Raw genomic sequence first — 22,747 nt, 5'->3', positions numbered from 1 at the left:
AAACAAACAAAATACATGTAAGCTGATGCATATTTCCTTTTTTAGATTTCTCAGATAGTTTTCACAAAGGGAACTAACAGAAAAAAATGGTTGTGAAATAAACTTCATAGTGTCCCGCATATTCAAAGTACAAAGTCTGTTCTCGTTAGATGTGTTTTCTAAGTCCGATATGCGAAAAACTTGCATAGTCTATTAATGACATTTTTATCCATTTAATTTTAAACCTTGGTGACGCAGATTCAGATTCAACCTAATTAAAGACACTGGACAGACACTATTGGTAATTGTCAAAGACCAGTCTTCTCACTTGGTGTATCTCAACATTATGCATAAAATAACACACTTGTGAAAATTTGAGCTCGATTGGTCGTCGGAGTTGCGAGATAACTATGGAAAAAAAAAACACTTATCATATGAAGTTGTGCGCTTTAAGATGATTGATTTCGAGACCTCAAACTCTAAACTTGACGTCTCGAAATCAAATTCGTGGAAAATTACTTCTTTCTCGAAAACTACGCCACTTCAGAGGGAGCCGTTTCTCACAATGTATCATACTATCAACCTCTCCCCATTACTTGTTACCAAGTAAGGTTTTATGCTATAATTATTTTGAGTAATTACCAATAGTGTCCACTGCCTTTAAAGAATTGAACTCAAACTCTAGATTTTAGTCAAATTACGCTTCTTCTAAATAATACATACTGTACATGATGTATGTGAACTGATCACTTGTAAAGCCTACCCACCTTTAAACTAGCATGACTGGCAAAAGGCAAACACTTTTTTCAAACATCTATTTTATTTGTAAGGCAAGAATCACATAATGTGTCCATGCTGTATGGAAGTGACATAACCCTCAAGCAAGGATTAACATTTCCATGTGTCAGTGTTAAAATACTTCAGACCATTCTTCTACTTAAAGACAGTGGACACTATTGGTAATTGTCAAAGACTAGCCTTCACAGTTGGTGTATCTCAACATATGCGTAAAATAACAAACCTGTGAAAACTGGAGCTCAATCGGTCAACGAACTTGAGAGATAATAATGAAAGAAAAAAACACCCATGTCACACGAAGTTGTGTGCGTTTAGATGGTTGATTTCGAGACCCCAAGTTCTAAATCTGAGGTCTCGAAATCAAATTCGTGGAAAATTACTTCTTTCTCGAAAACTATGGCACTTCAGAGGGAGCCGTTTCTCACAATGTGTTATACCATCAACCTCTCTCCATTACTCATCACCAAGAAAGGTTTTATTCTAAAAATTATTTTGAGTAATTACCAATAGTGTCCACTGCCTTTAGAATAGACCTGTAGTCCAGTGTGTTCTGGACAAGCAGTTTGGGACTCAAGATCTTGGCCCAATTTCATGGCTTTGCTTACAGTAAGCAAAGAATCAACGCTTACGGAAGTAGGGAATTTCACATTACATTAAGCGTATTTCACAGGTTAGCAGAGAATTTTTGCTTGTGCGTGTGCGTAGTCCAGGTTACTAGACATTCTTAGCTTACATAACTAGCGCAGATTTTCGGTGCTTGCCCAGTAAGCAGAGAATGGTGATCGTAAGCGCAAAACTTGGCGGTAAGCAGAGTCATGAAATTGGGTCCTAGTTGCCGAGTCATCAGGGTATGGGTTCAAATCCCAGTCATGACATGTAACTATAATTGCTTCTCTTTACCCAGTGGTAAATGGGTACCTGTGAGAGCAGATTGACGGTTCTTGTGATCGATTTAGCTTATTATGTAGTACAGTTTATGTACTGAGATGGTTTAGCGAATGAACAAAATGGCCCAGTGATCAAGGGTAATAATGTTTGAAGCGCAATGATCATTCTGTGGAAATGCACTGATACAAAAGTCAATATATTATTCTTATTCAACATACTGTACTTGTAAATCGAATGCTTCAACCCCCCCCCTTTTGTCCCCCCCCCCACTCATTGTTTACCCCTTGCTTTTTTCTGTATGCTTTCTAGCCCCGTTCATATATTTCCATTTCACTGCTTATGTTTCACTTAGTTACCTGTTCATGTTTGTTGTGTTGTTATAAAGCCTTTGAGAAAGACTCTGCTAGGGTCGAAATGTCAGGCCATTAACTATTTTTTGCATTTATCCTGTTTATACCCTTGGTCCATTTGGTTGGTAAGTTGTTTGCAACAGCTAATTCTATTTTCTCGAATGCTTCTAAGCGACATTATTAATTATCACACTATGGCGAGTGGAGTACAGAGAGACAGGGCTTCTTTGTCCCACACCATCGGGGCCAAAGGCCGGATATGGGCACAGAGGCTCACTTCACACTCTTTAAATCTTCCTTAAACCAATTTGACAATCTTTCTGCTGGCTTATCGATTCAAGCAGCTTCATCATTGCATAATAAAAACCAACCATGCATGAAACCACTATAGATAGAGCTGAACGATTTCAATCATTACAAAACTTAATTTTCAAACCTTCACTACAGCGCCAAACCTCACTCGCTCATTCCTTCTTATTACCATCCTCTGGGGGAAAAACCCACACACATCCAAACCAAAACAATTTGTCAATATAATTTGGAGGTTGTTTCCCCTGTCAAAACTCCCCGCAGTCTCAAGATCAGATCAATGGCCAGATGAAGCTAAGCTAAGGGGCTGATAGCGCAGATATATTTTTACTACATCTACCAAAAGATCAGGGCTCAATTTTACTGCTTTTAAAGCAGAAAATATTGCTTACAAATTTCCTGCTTAGCAGAAATGAGCAGGTTACCAGTGACAACTTGTACAAATACATGGCAGTTTGGCTGGTAACCTTTTCCGGTAAGCATAATTCTTTAGTGCTTACCGTATTTTCCTGCGGATAAGACGCTCGGCGGACAAGGCGCAGGACGCTAAAATGTCAAAAAAAAATTCAAACGTCAGCAGACAAGGCGCACCGCCGCACAAGGCGCACTTTTAACCGCACACAAAAGAACACCTGGCGCCACCCGGTGTCGGTACATTGACGCAAAGACGTAATTTGTTGCCTTTGAGAACCTACGTATACCGACCTTTATCCAATCAGCCAGCGCTGTACATTGTATTATTGTTAATAACATAAAGTTCGGCCCAATCAGCGGGCAGAAACCATGGTCCACGCACCGTCTGAAGTTAATTTTATTTGCAACATGAACACAATGCCTCCCTGGACATCCGACGTCCCACAACGAGGATCTTTGATGATACAGATATATTGCAAGGACAGACGGACGTAGCTGTGTTTGTAGTAATGTATCGTACGGCCGGGATGTCGCTGCATGCACATTAATATGCACATGTACACTGTGGATTGCGCTGCTCAATCTCGAGATTGCACAACAGATGTTGGAGACATTGTGGGCACCGTATTGAGCGATGTTCGCCGACGGGTTGCGCTACGCCCTCGCATTTGCGCTGCCTGGAAATGCGCCAAAATTCCCACGTGACTGTGCGGATCCCAAGCGCAAGCATGCTCAGACATAGCCTGAACGTATAGATACGCAGTCAAATTCCATTGCGGACTTCAGAGCAGTGACTATTTGGGCATCAATGTCACTGCACGTTCAGTGTATCCAAAGGGAATCACTGGATCTAGCGGCAGGGACCCGTCTTTATCCTTGCGGAGAAAGACACGTCGAGTCTTGTCTCAATGCGTTTATTGCTGGTTCGCGTAATTTTTACCAATAGAGGGCGTTTAACCTCAAGCAATTACATTGTTCCAAAACGCCCTCTAGCGTTCAATGTTTCTTGTATTTATTGTCACACGCACAGTAACAACGACTATAGGCGTGATATCTGCTTTTGTGTTGCGTGATTAAATTTACAGACCTCGAAAAGGTTGCGCTTTGGGGCTAATTTTCTGTGTCATTTTGAGAGATTTTCGAGTCTGAACTTGGACATCGTTGATTTTACAGGCAAGTTCTATGCAAGGGCAACCATGATTTTAACAACCGTTCCTACCCGAAGTTTTGAAGCAATAAAATAATTCAATAAAATAAAATGTGGTTTCTTCCCCATTTTTTTTTTGGCTAGTGTTGTATTATTTTATTTGGCATTACAAACAAATACAAATCATATCCTAGTAAGATAATGCTACGTTCCCATAATACTTTTTAAAAGCAAACGTCTAAAAAGAGGCAATAAATATTCAGCCTAAAGCACACTTCAGAGATCTTGTTCTCTACAATAAAAACCCTCAAAGTTTACCACACAATAGCGGTTGGGTGAATGACGTTTGAATGAAGTTATTGACTGTCAATCGTTTTCGGAACGAATACCCGGCCACACAGAAAAACGTTTGTACGCCGCCGACGTCTGTTCCGAAAGCTCGACGCATTGCGGCATTAATGGAATGAAAGCACGGTCATGGGGAATAAACACGTTGCAGCATTGTTGGAATAATTGGACCGTCTGGGGGATTGCGGCATTGTTCGAACGAAAATACGGTCTCAGTGTCTGAATAGCCTTGTTCGACCGCATTATTGAGAAGGATTCTTCACACAAAGATCGTTGATTTGAACTGGACATGAAGGTGTTTTTTATTTCACGCAGTGATCATAAAAAAAAATCAATCGTCAGCAGACAAGGCGCACCGAAAGATAAGACGCATCGATGTTTTTGGGGTCTAAAAAGTCAGATAAGACGCGTCTTATCCGCAAGAAAATACGGTACATGTAGCTGCTGTTGGGGCCAGGGCTCAATTTCATATAGCTGCTTCAAAAGCAGAAAATATTGGCTATTGGTTTCTGATCAGCAACAATTTCCAGGATACCAGTAACATGTACATAAAACAATTGCATTTTGGTTGGTAACCAAATTTTGGTAAGCATAATTTTGTTGTGCTTAGCTACTTTTGGGGGCTTAAGTGGCTATTTGAACTTGGGCCCTGTTCAACACCCCTTGTGTCTGTATGAAGAGAAACATGCATTGTGTGACTTCACTGCAGAGCTTGCCTCACTCACCCATTCCTTCTTATAGGCCGAGACTTTTATTATGGTGTGGTCATCTTGTTTTTCTACCATTCAAATCAATGTAAACCAAACTGAGGCTTGAAGGAGAATTAGTCTGGTTCCTTTTTGTAAAATGAATATTAGCATCCATTACTATTGTTGGATACAGGGAACATGACCAAGATGATGACAGCATGATAATGGTCTATTACTATCCTTCGGGACAACCCACACAAATAAAACAATTTGTCAACATAATTTGGAGGTTATTTCCCCTGTCAAAACGCCCCGCGTCCACAAGATCCTGATCATTGGCCGGACGAAGCCACACCCTAGGGGTTGATAGGATAGCGCAGTCATATTTTTACACCATCTACCAAAGATGAGCTTACCCTGGTGTTCAACACCCCTCTGGTGTTTGTATGAAGAGTAACATGCATTATGTGACTCCAGAAACACTGATTCTATGATAGTGTAAAAATAAGAAACCCGGGGCAAGATGCGGATGTTTGATAACATCATATATCTTGAGATGCGTGGGAGAAGGGTCTGTGTGTATTCAGCTAGAGGTAACACTATGCGTCTACTTTGCTGTGTAGATTTTTTCTATGAGAACTTGTCTTGCTATTTATTTTACAGTTGAGTAGTAGATCTCGGCAAGTGGGAGACAACTTCATTCTGAATAAAAACTGTCCTGCTTTTTAATTCTTTTAGTGTCCGCTTTTTTGTTTGCGTTTTGAGCCTTCAAATTTTCATTGTTTTAAAAATTCTGTATTCAAGAAAGTATTTCTCACCAAACAAAACATTTTGCTGATTTGTGTTGCCATGGTACATCCCAAAGTCAACAGAATATACACTCAAGAAAACCAGAATGTTTTACTGTTGCTTGCATCTTTTTGTGTAAATATACAGCCAAACAAAAAAAACGAAATCTTGCAAGACATAGGCAAGAGAGGTAGAGAGAGAAACTGCGTGTTAAAACAAAAACAAATCTGAGTGGTTCAAGGAAAATGGGATAAGACGGTTACAAATAAATGTCAAATACACTCTCAACTAGATTTGATCCTTTTGTGCATATTCACCAGACACGCGCTACGTGCTTTCAAGAACGAATCACAAATCTATAGTAAGCAGCTTATATCACACTACTGCTGACAAATATTGCACATCTGGAACTACAACTATGGCAGGTGAGATAGAATGCTTCACAGACCTTATTGCGTTTGGCAAACCCCTGAGGGCAACTTCTGTATGGGTTTTTATCACAGAATGAATACAAAAAAGCAAGGATGTGTTGAAAAACACACATACCACGCTGAGATTCAACATATTCTTTGATAGTTTAAGGCACTGGACACTATTGGTAATTACTCACAATAATTATTAGCAAACAAACCTTACTTGGTATGAGTAATGAGGAGCTGTTGATAGTATAAAACCTTCTGAGAAACAGCTCCCTCTGAAGTAATGTAGTTTTCGAGAAAGAAGTACTTTTCATTGAATTCGATTTTGAGACCTCATGATTAGATTTTGAGGTCTGGAAATCACGCATCTGAAAGCACACAACTTCGTGTGACAACAGTGTTTTTTCTTTGATTATTATCTCGCAACTTCGACGACCAATTGAGCTAAATTTTTCACAGGTTTGTTATTTTATGCATATGTTCAGATACACCAAGTGAGAAGACTGGCCCATACAGACCAGTAAAGTAAAGAATGCAATTTGGAGTTAACGTAGGGCTTCTGGGGGAGCCCAAGACCAATCCAAACACAAAATTATGCGTTGATATGCCAAGTCCTTCCTGAGTTATCACTCGGACAATATTTTTTTGTTTTAGCCATAATGACCTTGACATTTGACCTAGAGGGTCCAAAAGCAATAGGTTTCTTAAGAATCCCAAGACCAATCTACACACCAACTTGAGAGTTTTTACCATATTAGCCCGCAGCTGTGTTAAGATCTGTGGACATTCCTTTGTTATTGTGCACTTCAGAACATACTTCAACATTGGTGATAACACTATGTGGACATAAACCTTTTCGCAAATACCATTGCGCAAGCGCAAACTGTTAATGAGGTGCATTGTGGGATAGCTATTGATCAAATTTGATCACCAGCTAGACCACAATGCACCTAATTCCAAGCTTTACGCGCGTGCCCGAGTATTTGAAAAAAAGGTCTATGATACTGTGTGGACAGTGAAATAGCTCCCTCTGCCCTCTCATCCCCACCCAATCCCCATCTAATGCCAACCCGCAATGTCTATTGTAATCTACACATCAATCTCTCAACTCCACCATTCTCAAGTCTCCTCACACCAAATAGAGGTCAATTACACCATTCATTTTAGTAACAGTAGCCAGTTAGACACTCCCGAATTCCTCAGGATTATCCAACGAAATCGAAACTAACACCCCCTCAACCAGTACAGTTAACCCTCCTGGGCAACTTTAGACACAAAGTCAGTTTGGAGTTTCCTAAGTACTAACAAAGGGACAGAACCCAAAACCCTCAACCCTTGTGCTAGAAACCAAAAGCTACAAATTGTGGAATTTTCCATCTTTTATATTTGGCAGTCACTGGAATTCCCAAATTCCTCAGGAGTATCCAACGAAATCAAAAACAACAACCCCTCAACCGTAATAGCATAGGCACAAATAAAACAATAACAAGAGTAAAGTTGAACCCCTTTTTGGGCAACTTAAATAAGCCAGAAAGTCAGTATTGAGTTCCAGAAGCCCTTTTCACACTACTCTTCACCCTAGGTTTGCCCCCCCCCCCCCCCCCCCCCCCCCCCGAGAATAACAGCTGCCTTTTCACACTATGGTCGCTTTACCCCTGGTTTACCCGGGCAAATGGGCATACCCCAGGAATAGCCACCCCTGCTCTGGAGCAGGGGTAAGTGGTAAAACCCTGGGGTATTCATGAAATGTGCAACCCCAGAACCCCATGGAATGAGGACACAGTGTGAAAGTATGCCAGAATAACTGAGAGGTAACAAAAGCCCTGGGGGTGGATTTCACAAAGAGTTAGGGTGCGTTCGTTTAGCTTCCCTGGGTCGAACCCGGTGTGTGGCGTGTTTTTTTTCCAGGACAAACGTGTGCAGATACAGATAACGCCACACACCGGGGTCGACCCAGGGAAGCTAAACGAACGCACCCTTAGTTAAGACTAGTCTTATCTCGAGTTAGGATAAGTTACTCGTCCTAACTCTTAATTTTGTTAATATCTCCTAGGACAAGTTGAAGTTTGGACTAGTCCTATTTCTTCGTGAAATCGACCCCAGGACCTTGTAAATCCACAGGCATTAAGAGATACAGTGTAAAAAGGGCTTTATTACTTAATTACGTTATTTATTAACTGAACAATAAAACCTGTTGAATTTTGTTATCCTTTACATTTGGCAGCCCCTACAAGGCCTTTGATCCTCACCTGTCCAGGATAAAGCATCCGACTGCTAAGATGGTTCAATCGCATCAGTTGCGTGGGAGTGGACTCAAAGTGAAGAGCGATGCTGTTCAATGTGTCGTTCCCCTTCACCTAAACAGGACGAGTAAGATGAGAAGGTTAACCCTTAAAGACACTGGACACTATTGGTAATCACTCAAAATAATCATTAGCATAAAACCTTACTTGGTAATGAGTAATGGGAAGAGGTTGAAAGTATAAAACATTGTGAGAAACGGCTTCCTCTGAAGTAACGTAGTTTTCGAGGAAGAAGTAATTTTCCACGACTTTGATTTCGAGACCTCAGATTTAGATTTTGAGGTCTTGAAATCAAGCATCTGAAAGCACACAACTTGTGCATCAAGGGTGTTTGTTCTTCCATTATTCTCTCTCAACTTTGACGACCAATTGAGCTCAAATTTTCACAGGTTTGTTTTTTAACCATATGTTGAGATACACAAAGTGAGAAGACTGGTCTTTGACAATTACCAAAGGTGTCCAGAGTCTTTAAAGGCACATTTTAAAGTAAACTTGCGAGTACAACCAATTATTAAATCTCCTATTAGGGACTGTTGGCTCTGAAAGGGTTGATTTGGTCTGGACGCTTTGAACAGTATACTCCAAGATGCTTGTTTTCAAAAGAAGAAAAAAACAATGGAGAGGTGTTGAGAATATAAAACATAGTGAGGAGTAACTCCTTCTAAAATTAAAATAGTTTTGGAAAAGAGGTTATTTCTCACGAAAATATTTGAACCTGAGAAAGACTTCAGACCTGAAGCCTTTCTCAGGCATACAAATGTGTGCAACAAGGATGGTTTATTTTCCTTGCATTGTTTTCTTGCCACTTCGATAACAAATTTAGTCAAAATTTTCACAGATTTTTCTATTTTTTTATTTTAGTGAGAATACTGGTCTTTGACAATTACCAAAGGTGTCCAGTGCCTTTAATGTTTCGGACCTGGCTAAGTGCTACATACGTAGGATTAAGATTAAAAAGCAAGACCGCGTCACTTCAAATGGATCTTAAGACACTTCAGGGGGCTCTGTGGGCGAAATTCTCTCCATGCATTAATTGCTCAGTAAATCAGGGAGTTATTTGTAAAGGCACAGTTTGGATGGCTGCTTGTGCAATTTCTCTGCTGTTGATTCTTTTTTTTTTTTTTTTTTTTTGCAAGTTACCAGGCATACAAGGCCTGAAAGCCACTTCAAGGTGTGGGCTACAATAATTTTTTTCCAGAGGCCGTAACCACCTACTCCTAGGACTGAAACAGGGTTGCCCCTGTTACGGTCCATACGGAAGTAGGCTTGGGTATCATCAGTCCAAAGCCTGGCCGGTAGAGCAGAAAGCACTACCTCCCAAATTTTTCGTAGCAATGTGTGACGACCAGGATTTGAACCCACACTCTGCTGATCAAACACCAGAGCTTGAATCCGTTGCTCTTAACCGCTCAGCAATGACACGCCATATTGATGGTTTAATAGGTACTTGAACCCAAGGCAAGGCAAGGCAAGGCAAGTAAATTTTCCAACCTTACGGTTATAACAGAACAAATATTAACTGTTTCAGTTTTCATTTTTCTAAGACAAAGTATGCCTTTGGTTTTTCAACCACTCAATTGTTTTTAATCCTATATGTAGCTAGGCCTATACACTAAATTTAACCTGTAAAAATTTCGTTTCAAAAGGTGTTAGTAATTTTGCGATATCCCCAGAAATCAGGAGCAGTTTTGTCCGTGATTGGAATACACAATCTAAGAAACATATCTGACAGTAATGTTTCTCAAATTCAAACTGTCGGGATCAAAACTTATATCTTTTTCCATAACAACATTACTCAGAAGAAAGCTAATGTACTTCTTACCAAGTAAGTTTTTATTGCCAGTAATTTTATCTATTTTATCTATTTTATCTATGTACTTCTTAGTTTTTACCAAGTAAATTTAATTGCCATTCGTTCTAGGAGTGACAACTAAATGTATAGGGCCTACCTCCCCTTTAAACATGCTGAAATCTATACTATTTTAAAGTAAGGGTTTTTGCTTATTACAAAAAGGGGGATCAATACATGGTTTAGTGCATCGGCCTCAAGTTTTGATGGTCAAGTCATCAGGGTGTGGGTTTAAACCCTGTCCGGACACTCGTGTTCTTGAGTAAACACTTAACTATATTTGCTTCTCTTCACCCAGGGGTTAATGGGTGGTGAGGGTAGAGATGGTTTTTGTGCAGCTTGGTGCACTAAACAGAGTGCTTAGCAGTACAGGCTGTATACTCCCAAGGGAGCTGAGATGGTTTAAGAAATGAAATAAATGACCCAAGTGACCAGGTGTAATTATGTTGGAGTGATGGATTTAAAGGGACACACCGGCTTCGTTGGGCTATATCGGCTACAAAATAGACCAAGATATGACTTCAAAGGTCTTCAAGGAATGGAGAAGAACAGTCATAAATTTTAGCCGTTTTGGAGCATTTAAAAAAGAAAAAAACACAGATCATGTGATGTTTTTTTTTTGTGACAGCAAAGTAGATTCACATGGTGTTACCGAAAACCGAATATACATTACTGACTGCTGGTAAACGAACGTGTACACTGTACCAACCGGGGCAATGTATTTTTATAAGTGTGCTTACGTACATCGTGTTTCAGTGTGCCTGTGGGTTGGGTGAATAGTGGACTCCGCCTCATCGTGTCCTTCTTGGGAAGGTCATCTGGATCTGCAAAGACAAAAATAAAGGAAAAACAAATTAAAAAATTGAGAATTCTTTTAACAGGTATCATGCCTGAATCACTTCATCTCAAACTCTGTTGGTACTTGGTGCAGGTTTTCCTTCATAAGGCGTGTCGTGCTCACCGGACCTAAACTCCTGTGTTGTCAGCAGCAGAGTGCAGGTTCGAATCCTGGTTGGTCATCACACTTATGCCCTTGAGCAAGGCACTTACTAACCATAATTGCTTTGTATAAAGTTACGTACATTCTACTCTAACAGCCTGGCTCAAAGTGGTTGATACATTTGCCTACATGTTCATCCTTATATCCTCATAGACTGTGAGGGGGGGGGGGGGTAATCCTGCCTCTGGTGTCATGCCCCTGGTGACAGTTGATTTGGGTCGATAGCCCAGATCAGTTCTAGGCCCAATTTCATGGCTCTGCTTACTGCTGAATTATGCGCTTACGACCGCGATTCCCCGCTTACGTGCAAGCGCCGCCTTTCTGCGCTAGCCTTGTAAGCGTAGAATGCCTAGAAACGTGAAGTTTGCAAGCGCAGAAGCCAAAATTCGCCGCTAACCCGTGAAATACGCTTACCGTAAGTACAGAATTCCTTGCTTCCGTAAGCGTTGATTCTGTGCTTACGGTTAGCAGAGCCATGAAAATGGGCCCAGGTAGCCCTGCAAAAAAAAAACTTTGTACAGGCAGCAGTCCCTTGACGTACTTTTCAACTATTATATAGACCCCTTGCGTACACAACATGCAGCATTGCTGGTAGGCTGGGGTCACGGGCAAGTTTCTACGCACCAATAACAGCTATCAACCAATGATATCCCTCCTTTTGCCTCAATGAGGGCGCTGTTTGAAAGTGTGACATCATATGCAACTACAGTCTATTGATGCTATGAATATCACATAGCCCATGTTAAGTAACCAGTGTGACTAAAGGTCCCATTCAAACATGGGATCTTAACTGGGGCACCATGACACAAAGTGCCAAGTTTTATTTTATGAAATATCAACACAGTGTTTTGTATTCTGATATTACCAGGCCTCGAAACTACTAACAGCACCCACAGCAATGGACCGTTCTGGCTTTCCTCTAAGCTCCGCCCACCGCGAACGTGAGCAAGACACGTGTACGAGCACTCCCAATGACATTCTGCACGATTCTACCACGCGTGCCAAATATACGCACACACATGACCGAGTTTGTCCGACCACAATCATTGCTGTGATTGGTCAAATGGGTGAACACGCACAGTTTGATTGACAGGCCGGATCGGTCCATCGTCGTGGCGCTATTTGCTTTCGATGTGGTGCCCTTTGCAAAGTTCCAATACAAATTTACGTTTTCCTCTTACCAGAGGAAAGGAAAATTGCTGTACCCTTTCAAGAGCGAAGTTCAAGGTTTATATTACAATTTGCTTCTACTTTGTACGCCATCTTCAAATCAATTCACCTGTTAAGTGCAGTGGACACTATTGGTAATTACTCAAAATAATTATCAGCATAAAACCTTACTTGGTAACGAGTAATGGAGAGCTGTTGATAGTATAAAATATTGTGAGAAACGGCCCCCTCTGAAGTAATGTAGTTTTCGAGAAAGAAGCAATTTTCCACCAATTTCATTTCAAAACCTCAGAATTAGATTTTGAAGTCTCGAAATCAAGCATCTGAAAGCACACATTTTTGTGTGACAAGGGTGTTTTTTTCTTTCACAGTTATCTCGCAACTCCGACGACCAATTGAGCATAAATTTTCACAGGTTTGTTATTTTATGCATATGTTGAGATACATCAAGTGAAAAGACTGGTCTTTGACAAATACATGTACCAGTAAGTGTCCAATGTCTTTAACACAACCTTCTGGTTATGCTGAACAGTTGGTGAACCAGAACTCATTAGGCTTTGCACTACATTACATCTAAGAAGCATCAATTGTATGAAGTTCGATACATGTAGTGGATGTTCTGTTCAACGTTACAACAAGATCGTTGCTGCACATTTACTGGTGTAAGTAAATGTAACATAAACACTCAACCTAACAAAGAACGATATTAAAATTTCCTTTCAATCTTCATATACACAATTCGCTGTCAGAATTTCACTCTAAGGTTGCACAACGACGTCGACTGCTATGGCCTTTACGACCGTGAAAAGGTCACCTCATTGTCCACTTCAAAAATACAGACTGACCGCGAGAAAACGCTCTCGTAATAATACCACCCCATATCAGTGATCACAGTAGGACGTGCTGACCAATTTCCTCTGTCCCTTAAGTATCTGCCATCACGAAACTCATTAGAAAGCCATCAGGTTTACATGTAAGTAGGAAACACTGTAGGAATGTCCTTCAGTGGCTGAGGTAGTGAGTCAAAACAGAGCTGGAAATGTTTCAGGAAATGTGCAAAGTGGACGGACGGTATTAATCACTTTAACAACTTACTCAGTCTGTCCAGTTTCTTTAACCTTTTACATTCAATAAATGGTACTACATGTAATGTGACTTAAGGCAAAGTATACATTTGTGTTTGAACTTTTCGACTCTTGAATTTCGTTAGCTTTTAAGGAGAATAAAAGATAGTAATGTGTATGGTTGAAGACTACAGTCAGGGTACTGAAAAAGAAATCTGGTGTCTCCATAAGGGCAAAGTGTACCTTTGATAGTTGGAACCATTAAATTGTTTTTAATCCTATATAAATGTATTAGGCCTATAATAATAACAAAACATAACTTGGGGTGGCTAGAAATCCAGTTAAAGGCCATTTGCCACCGAGGGTGTATGCATAGTCCAAACAAGAAACAATTCTTCACTGTTCCCTCGAACCCGCAGGCGTTTCGAACACAGCGCTGATGGAAATCAACCAACGATGGGAACGTGGGAACGATCAAGTTGATGTACACCGGTGTACATCACTTTTCATGTTACCCAACCCCCGCGCCATGTAATATGCGTTTTTGTGATATATAAGTGATTGGTTCTCGACCAATAAAACTTCACAAGTTGTTACCGAGGTATAACAATGTCATGAAAGAAGTTCACAATCGGGGGTACACATTAGGCCAAACCACTATCCAGTGGTTATGGTAGGAAACAGCGCCACCAACCGACTAGTGGTGCCTCGTTCTGAGTATGACTAGTGATACTAGTCAAAACGTAAACGAAAATACGTGAGAACTGGCTGTGTTTTGTAGACAATTCATTTAAAGATGCTATGTCAGATTTTTGACAGATTTGACCTAAACATTTTTATTTTAAATTCAGGTATTTTGATGGGGGGTCGAGAAAGTTTTACAAGCTTTCATTTGAGCCATTGCTCGAAAAAGTCCGCCAATTATTAGTAGCAGTGAAATAAAGTGCTCAAAATTAGTTTTTGACGGGATCCGGCAATATATCACATGACCAATTCTCATGTGTTTTATAAGAAACGTGTTAAATTTTTGTCATGGTTCCTGACCATTAAAAGTAAAAGTTAAACTTCTTTTCGTTAGAGCGGGTGATACTCTTTGAAATACCATTGACTCAAAAAAATCTATTTTTTAATGTTTGGGGCCAAAAATCAGACAAAGCATCTTTAATAAGTATAACAATGTGTTTTGTGTTCTGCAAAAAGTACCCAGACCCTGGAAGAATCTGTGACAGAAAGTACATAGAGTAATGAGTATCACTTCTAGTCATGTCCTACTTACAGTCTAACAAACCATACAATCCCTAGGGCACTGGAAAAGCTACAAGTGGGTCACCTCGACTATTAATAACGTCAATTAAGGGATGACATTCTTTCAATCATTGTTTGTTCTTTATAGGAAAGACATACATGTGGTAATCACTCTTAAAAATAATGACAATGAAAACTTAATTAGCTAAAAAGTACAGTAGCCTTTGATAAAAGTTAATTTGAGAATCAATTCACCTTGAGTTAGAAATGTGGTTATGGAAAAATATATTTATAAGTTTTTATCCATGAAAATTTTAATCTGAGAAGCGTTACTGAGAGCATGCCGACAGTAACGTTTCTTTTACCAATGATTGACATAATCGCACAAAATTTTCGACCATATTATCTCAAAACACGACTACCTTTTAAAATGAAATTCTCACAGGTTAGTTTTATTGCACTAAAATTGTATGGATCTATAGACTAAAACAATCAAATGGTTAAAAAAAACAAAGGCATACGTTCTCTTTCAGGCAGGTGTTCTATTTAGTAGCAGCAACTAGTATCCCGCAGCTCGATCAATTTTGCACTTCACAGTACGATTTTACTCACATGTGAGGACTGTACTTCTATACATGGTATTGAAAGAGGACTAATAATATTAAAAACACTCTAGTTGAGATAATAAAAATAACGGTATTTATAACACGCCTTTTGCCAAAGGATACAAAGCGCATGATATTATTACTGCAAGGAGTGGGACGAAGTTTGAACTATAAGACCTAATCCTCAGCACCATGTAATGGTTTACAAGGTGCTGTGACGCAAGATTTGAACCACTGCGCAAGAAGTCAGCCACATGCCAAAATAAAAATTAATAAAAGCTAAAAACAAATAAAAAATTGTCCCGCACACACATTGTGCATTGTGTTATTGTACCAGCAAGAAACTAACAATCCAAATAGACAGCGCAACTAAAATAGTAATGTACAATAAAATAAAGGGTAATTTACAAATAAACAGAAAGTAATTTTAGCAATAAATTATAAGCATAAGACATTAAATTTGGAAGGCCATTTAATTAAGTTGGTACAATACAAAATAACTCTAACAAAACAAAAACCTTTATGGGAGTTTTGGCTCTGAAAAGAGCCGGTGTGGTCTCGACGTTTCAGCGTTTAGAACAGTATATTTTTTGAGTAAAAATTGTCATTAATTTTTGTAATTATCTGTTTATACAAAATCTGTGACATTTTGCTAGTTGGTTTACATACATTATTAAGAGTCAAATTAGACAAGCGGAAAGCACTCTCAACTCATATTTGCATGCCATGCTAGTGCTTACACTGAATCCCCATAACGCCATAAAGCAGATGAGACAATTACCATAATTGACTTGGTAAATTTATGAGCCCATTACACACCAAAGCACCTTCTTGACAGGTGTTGTTAATATCTGTATTTATCTGAATAGACTTGTCAATAATTCATCTCGGATTGCTGGGAAAATCAGAAGACAAAATAAGTCCTACATGAACAAAATTAAATGGACTTGGGGAAAAAAAAAGGGGGAAAAAATAAAAATTCTTCATTTTAAAGCCATTATACACTTTCGGTAAACAGTATTGTCCAAGTCCCACACTTCGTGTATCACAACTTATATATAAAATAACAATCCTGTGGAAATTTAGGCTCAACTGGACATCGGAGTCGGGAGAAAATAACGGGAAAACCCACTCCTGTTTTCGCGCGTTTCGCCGTGTCATGATATGTGTTTATAACAAATCCGTAATTCTCGCTAACGAGAATTTATATTGTTTTACCGTTTTCTCAAAAAGTAAAGCATTTCATGGACTAATATTTCAAGAGAAGTCTTTCACCATTACCTTCTGTAAACCCTGTGAATTATTTGTTAATCTGTGAACTTTTTTTTTTCTTTCTGTACCGAAAGTGTCCAATGGCTTTAACAAAAAAGGCCCAATTGTTTCAAGCTGCTTCAAGGCAAAGCATACTTTTGTATCTCGGGAAAATTTTCTTTTTTGTAAATCCTATAATAAAGATTTTACAATTAAACCAACATGTGGAAATTTCATTGAAAATGTGGTCACTTTTTTGAGAAAAGCCCTTCACTAGAAACCATGGTTTGGACCTATGCAAGCCAAACTTTTATGAAAATGTGTGCACATGTATTGGATGAAAACTATCGGGGGAAGTGTCGTGGCCGAGCGGTTAAGAGCACCGAATTCAAAATCTGGTGTTTCTGATCAGCACAATGTGGGTTCGAATCCCCAGCCGTGTGTCCTTAAGCAAGACACTTAACCATAGCTTCGTCCTTCGGATGGGACGTAAAGCCGTTGGCCCCATGTGTTGCGTAACACATGTAAAAGAACCCAGTGCACTTATCGAAAAGAGAAGGGGTCCGCCCCGGTGTTCCTGACTGTGGATGCTGTATGCGCTGTAGCACCTTGTAAACCCTTACAAGGTGCTAAATAATTGGGTCTCAGAATCCATCACTTCAATAACCTATCTTTCTGAAAGTTTGTTTATATACTCAGCGCCTTGAGTACCTTGTTTGGTAGATACGTACGCTATATAATACTTCGATATTATTATTATTATTAACATTTTGAACCAGTAGGCCTACTCAGTTTTGTCGGTCATTTGGACTCTAGTCAGAGTCACTGACTTGCGACTTGACTTGACTTGGGGAAAATGATGTGTGACTTGACTTGGCTTGGGGAAAGTGACTTGAGAGTTGAGAATTGACCTGAAGAAAATTGATTTTACGACAATGCAACTATTGTTTATAATAAATGTGGCACTAAATCGATTCTTCGCTGACCAATTTTTTTGAGTGCTCTTGTCATGAAACAAATTGTTAAATCTGACATGATAACAGGTTTTGATTGTCTTTTTGTCACAACTAATAGTGGGTAAATTCATGGGAACGAGCTTATTCCAGGACATTATGTGACTCGTGACTTGACTTTGGCTCGCAAAATTTTACTTGTGACTTGACATGACTTTGACTTGACTTGACTTGCGTAATTTTGAGTTGCTACTTGACTTAAGCAAAAGTGACTTGTGATTTGACTTGAGCAAAGATGACCTGTGATTTGACTTGAGCAAAGATGACCTGTGACTTGACTTGAGCAAAGATGACTTGTGATTTGACTTGAGCAAAAAATGACTTGTGATTTGACTTGAGCAAAGATGACCTGTGATTTGACTTGAGCAAAGATGACTTGTGATTTGACTTGAGCAAAAATGACTTGTGATTTGACTTGAGCAAAAGTGACTTGTGATTTGACTTGAGCAAAAGTGACTTGTGATTTGACTTGAGCAAAAGTGACTTGTGACTTGACTTGACTTTGACTTGAATTGCGTTTGAGTTGCTACTTGACTTAAGCAAAAGTTACTTGTGACTTGAATTGAGCAAAGATGACTTGTGATTTGACTTGAGCAAAGATGACTTGTGATTTGACTTGAGCAAAGATGACTTGTGATTTGACTTGAGCAAAGATGACTTGTGATTTGACTTGAGCAAAGATGACCTCTTGTTTGACTTAGTTTGAGCACAGATGACTAGCAACTTAACTTGACTTTAGACAAAGTTACTTGGTTACAACACTGTCAGATACTTTAACATGGATGGTTGAAAAAGACATTAAGGTCTGATATGAAATGCTTAATGTTTGTTGCATCAACACTGCAGCATTTCTTGAGGCATTGGAGGGGCATCATGGAGGAGCAGCAAGGACCCCTTCCTCCTCCTCTTCCTACTCCTCCTCCTCCTCCCCTCAAACAAACCAGGAAGTCATGTCTAATCAATTGGAAATCTATACAGCGTACACGGTGTGTGCATTGAACGGGCATCGCTGTGTGTTGTTCTGGAATGGCGACGGTAGTTTAATGCTCCAAGGTGCTCTATACATGTTAAGTTAAGAATTAAAACCTATGGCAACTGCTATCAGAATTACATGTAGGTGAGATTTGCAGTAGCACAAGGGTATCATACATGTTAAACTTTGCTGGTCTTGTAAAAACATATCTGTTCTAGTAAACAGTTTGAGCAACATGCCCAATGGATTCTCTCCCCAAATCAAGCCCTGCTACATGTATAGAGAGCGGCACATCTGACAACTTGTATAACTAATATTAGAATACATGTGTTTGAAACTCTTGAATTTATGTGGAAATAGTAACACAAAAAGTACAATTTCCCACATGAGTGATCTTGTACATTCCGGGGATTTTTTGGGCAGGCAAGATACAACGGTCTCTTGCCATCCATGAAATGCATCAGATGTACAAGACCATTCCTTTTGCAAACAAAGATAACATGGTCTCATAAATGTATAGGGTTATAATTTCTACGTCATTGATTTAAATGCCAGGATATTAATACATGAAGTGCACAGTACATACAAAGTACACCTTAAAAGCTAAAATTGAATAATCTACCAAACTACCACAATGGCTTGTGTAAAAAGCCCAGGAGAGTATAAATAATCTATATTGCCATGGCAACTGTCGTTAAGGGGTTCAACAAAAGGTGGACAGAATTCTGTAAAGGGCCGCCGGCAGCCAATAAAAACATCTGCAGCTCACTATGAAAAAGGTGTGCGATTTGTGTGAAAGATTAGAAGAAAAAAAGTGCACTACAAATGTGTGTAACATGGGCCTGCATAATTTACGATTACAAAATATGCAAACAAAAATATTACATGAACTTTGTAAACACCAGTGACATGGTGGCTAGATATGAATGATGTACGGTATACATATAACTGAACATGTTGTTAATGTACAATATGTGTCACATAATGTACACAACACAGGCAAGTCGGGTACAAATTTAAGTCTGTATTACACCACAAATGCATCTTTTATTTGAATCATTTTGGCATTTGTAATGTTTATATTTTATCACCCACGAACAAAGATAGTGACTAATTGGGAGACCACCAACATAGGGCTAGATAGCTCAGTTGGTAGAGTGCCGGCACGTTAAACCGGAGGTCGTTGGTTCAAATCCCGCTCTAGTAAATTTTTCTTTGTTCAACCCAAAATCAAGTATAAAATGTACCCAGTCAGTTTCCCTTGTGGTTTATTATTTGATATTTTATCGTTTTTTATATGAATGAATAATTCACTAGTGAAACTAGGGTTGTCCAGGGTGAACAGTCCACTTTGGCAGAATAATCCCTTATAGGAATACACAATCTGACAATCGTTACTGAAGTACATGTAATGCTTCTTAGATAGCTTTTTACATACGTACATGTAACCATTTTAATTTAAAGTGAAATGTTTCCACAATAATACCAATAGAACAGCTGCTGAAGCTTCTTACTAAGCCTCTCTAGCTACCGGGCAACCTTGGTAGTCTAGTTGGTAAGACACTGCTCTAGAATTGCAAGGGTCATGGGTTTGAATCCCACCCGAGTAACATGCCTGTGATAATGTTTCACAGGACTCAGGAAAGTACCGAGTATACAGTGCTAACACACATCGGTGTATGGGTAAAAACCAAAATTAATATTCTTTATCCCCGATGCAAGTTTAACATTTCTTATATAACTTAAAGATGTTCCCTTTAATCAGTTTTTACAGTGCAAAGGGTTACCTGACTTGTTCCTCATCAATAACACAAGGTCAAGTACACCATAGGTTTGTATAAATTGTGTAATCTACAAACAGTTGTTGAATTCTCATAGAATGTAGATTGCCATTGGGGTTTCGTTTCTTGGATAATATCAGTTTCAATCAGCTATTTTAAAAATTGTAGATGACATACTATGCTATCAGGTGTTTGTTACATTTTAAATAAACCAGGGCCTGATTGTTCAGATATAGGGGGCCTATATGACCAAAACAAAAACATGTAAAAGTGAACAGTGTGTCATGGGGAAACAGATAAGAGCGCCAGACAAAAGCTCTGTTGTTTCTGTTGAGACTGCAAATTAATTTTTCTTTTAAAGACAGTGGACACTATTGGTAATATTGTCAAAGACCAGTCTTCTCACTTGGTGTATCTCAACATGTGCATAAAATAACAAACCTGTGAAAATTTGAGCTCAATTGGTCGTCGAAGTTGCAAGATAATAATGAAAGAAAAAACACCTTGTCGCATGAAGTTGTACACCTTGTCACACGAAGTTGTGTGCTTTCAGATGCTTGATTTCGAGACCTCAAATTCTAAATCTGAGTTCTCGAAATCAAATTCGCATCTTTCTCGAAAACTACATCACTTCAGAGGCCGGGAGCCGTTTCTCACAATGTTTTATCTATCAACCAAGTAAGGTTTTATGCTAACAATTATTTTGAGTAATTACCAATAGTGTCCACTGCCTTTAAAGTTAATATCAACATAACGCCAAGTTCTACAGTCACAGAACTGTGAACTGGTATTTACTCATTTACCTTCAAAGATGAAAATACCAGACCTGTCCTTAATACAAGATTAATGAGGGCAGCCATTGTACACAAGTGCACACATCATTTTCTCTATCCGATCGAAGGCTTTATTAATGGTTTGACAAGTACGTCCGTAGGTCGACCGTGACCTACACACATATGCAGGGATATTAAAACTCAATCAGTGTGACTTGTCTGTAATGCATTCATGCATAACGATACAAACCTTAGTATTAGTGTTCTTGTACTTCACACTCTTAGCCCATCAAATCATATTCTATTCTCAATGTTAAAGGTACACGGTACAACTATACTATCTTAGGTTTGGAACTGCTAAGAGTCTACTGTCTGAACCAGAGTGAAGGCCAGGCTGTCCGGGATGGTAAACTTTGATGAGACTGGTGAGATACATTTTAAAGGCAGTGGACACTATTGGTAATTACTCAAAATAATTATTGGCATAAAACCTTTCTTGGTGACAAGTAATGGGGAGAGGTTGGTGGTATAAAACATTGTGAGAAACAGCTCCCTCTGAAGTGCCACATTTTTGGAGAGAGAAGTAATTTTCCACGAATTTGATTTTGAGACCTCAAGTTTAGAACTTGAGGTCTCAAAATCAACCATCTAAACGCACACAACTTCGTGTGACAAGGGTGTTTTCTTCTTTCATTATTATCTCGCAACTTTGATGACCGATTGAGCTCAACTTTTCACAGGTTTGTTATTTTATGCATATGTTGAGATACATCAACTGTGAAGGCTAGTCTTTGACAATTACCAATAGTGTCCACTGCCTTTAACATGAGCCGGCCTGATACTTCACGGAGACTACGAAGGCAAATGCCTCCATGAGGCGAGGCAACGAAGGCAAATAGCTCCATGCCCCCTGGTCCTTGCCTTGGTGCCCGTAAAATGCTGAGACAGTAGAAATTTACAATTTCCTCATAGGGTGCCCTTGGTGAACTTGCCCTTTTAAAAACGATTATAAGCATACAGCATACAGGCCTGCATGGGTATGCAGAGCGGTGTTGTGGATGCATTTGTATACTATGGACAGGATTTTGAAAACAACTCGCTGATGGAGTCTGTTTGATTTTTAAATAAGCAGCGAGTTTCTACAATGTAACTCAACTTGTTTATTTGTCAATCACTTGACAGGGCTTGAGTTTGGAGGGAAAACACAAGACCAAAAGGCTTATGGCTTAAAACGTTACTGCCCAGAATTGTTCTAACAAGACCAAAAATGGGTAACAACCAAAAATTAATATTTGTTATCCCCGATGCAAATTTAACATCTATTAAATCGTTTGCACTACCCGCTGCTAAACATAGGATTCGAACTGCCTCTAGCTACCGGGCAATCTCGGTGGTCTAGTTGGTATGACACTGTTCTAGAATTGCAAAGGTCGTGGGTTCGAATCCCACCCGAGTAAAATGCCTGTGATTTTTTTCACAGAACTCGGGAAAGTACTGAGTATACAGTGCTACACACATCGGTGTGTATGGGTAAAAACCAAAAATTAATTTTCGTTATTCCCGATGCAAATTTAACATCTATTAAGACCA

General features: G+C 39.3%; 1 protein-coding gene across 1 annotated transcript in view; it reads right to left on the bottom strand.

Annotated features, from left to right (window-relative positions):
* LOC139949588 (nuclear receptor coactivator 7-like) overlaps nt 1-22,747 on the bottom strand; it is an 85,959-nt gene that overhangs the window by 45,203 nt on the left and 18,009 nt on the right. Inside the window, exons 3-4 of the mRNA XM_071947993.1 lie at nt 11,027-11,106; nt 8,380-8,487 (exon numbers count right to left, since the gene is read on the bottom strand). Coding sequence (XP_071804094.1) covers nt 8,380-8,487; nt 11,027-11,106 — 188 coding nt within the window. The remainder of the gene's footprint in view (nt 1-8,379; nt 8,488-11,026; nt 11,107-22,747) is intronic.

This window comes from Asterias amurensis, chromosome 17 (assembly GCF_032118995.1).
Source record: "Asterias amurensis chromosome 17, ASM3211899v1".
NCBI classification, from domain to species: Eukaryota; Metazoa; Echinodermata; class Asteroidea; order Forcipulatida; family Asteriidae; genus Asterias; species Asterias amurensis.
The sequence above is the reverse complement of the archived record's forward strand: the minus strand, read 5'-3'. Positions and strand labels throughout refer to the sequence as shown.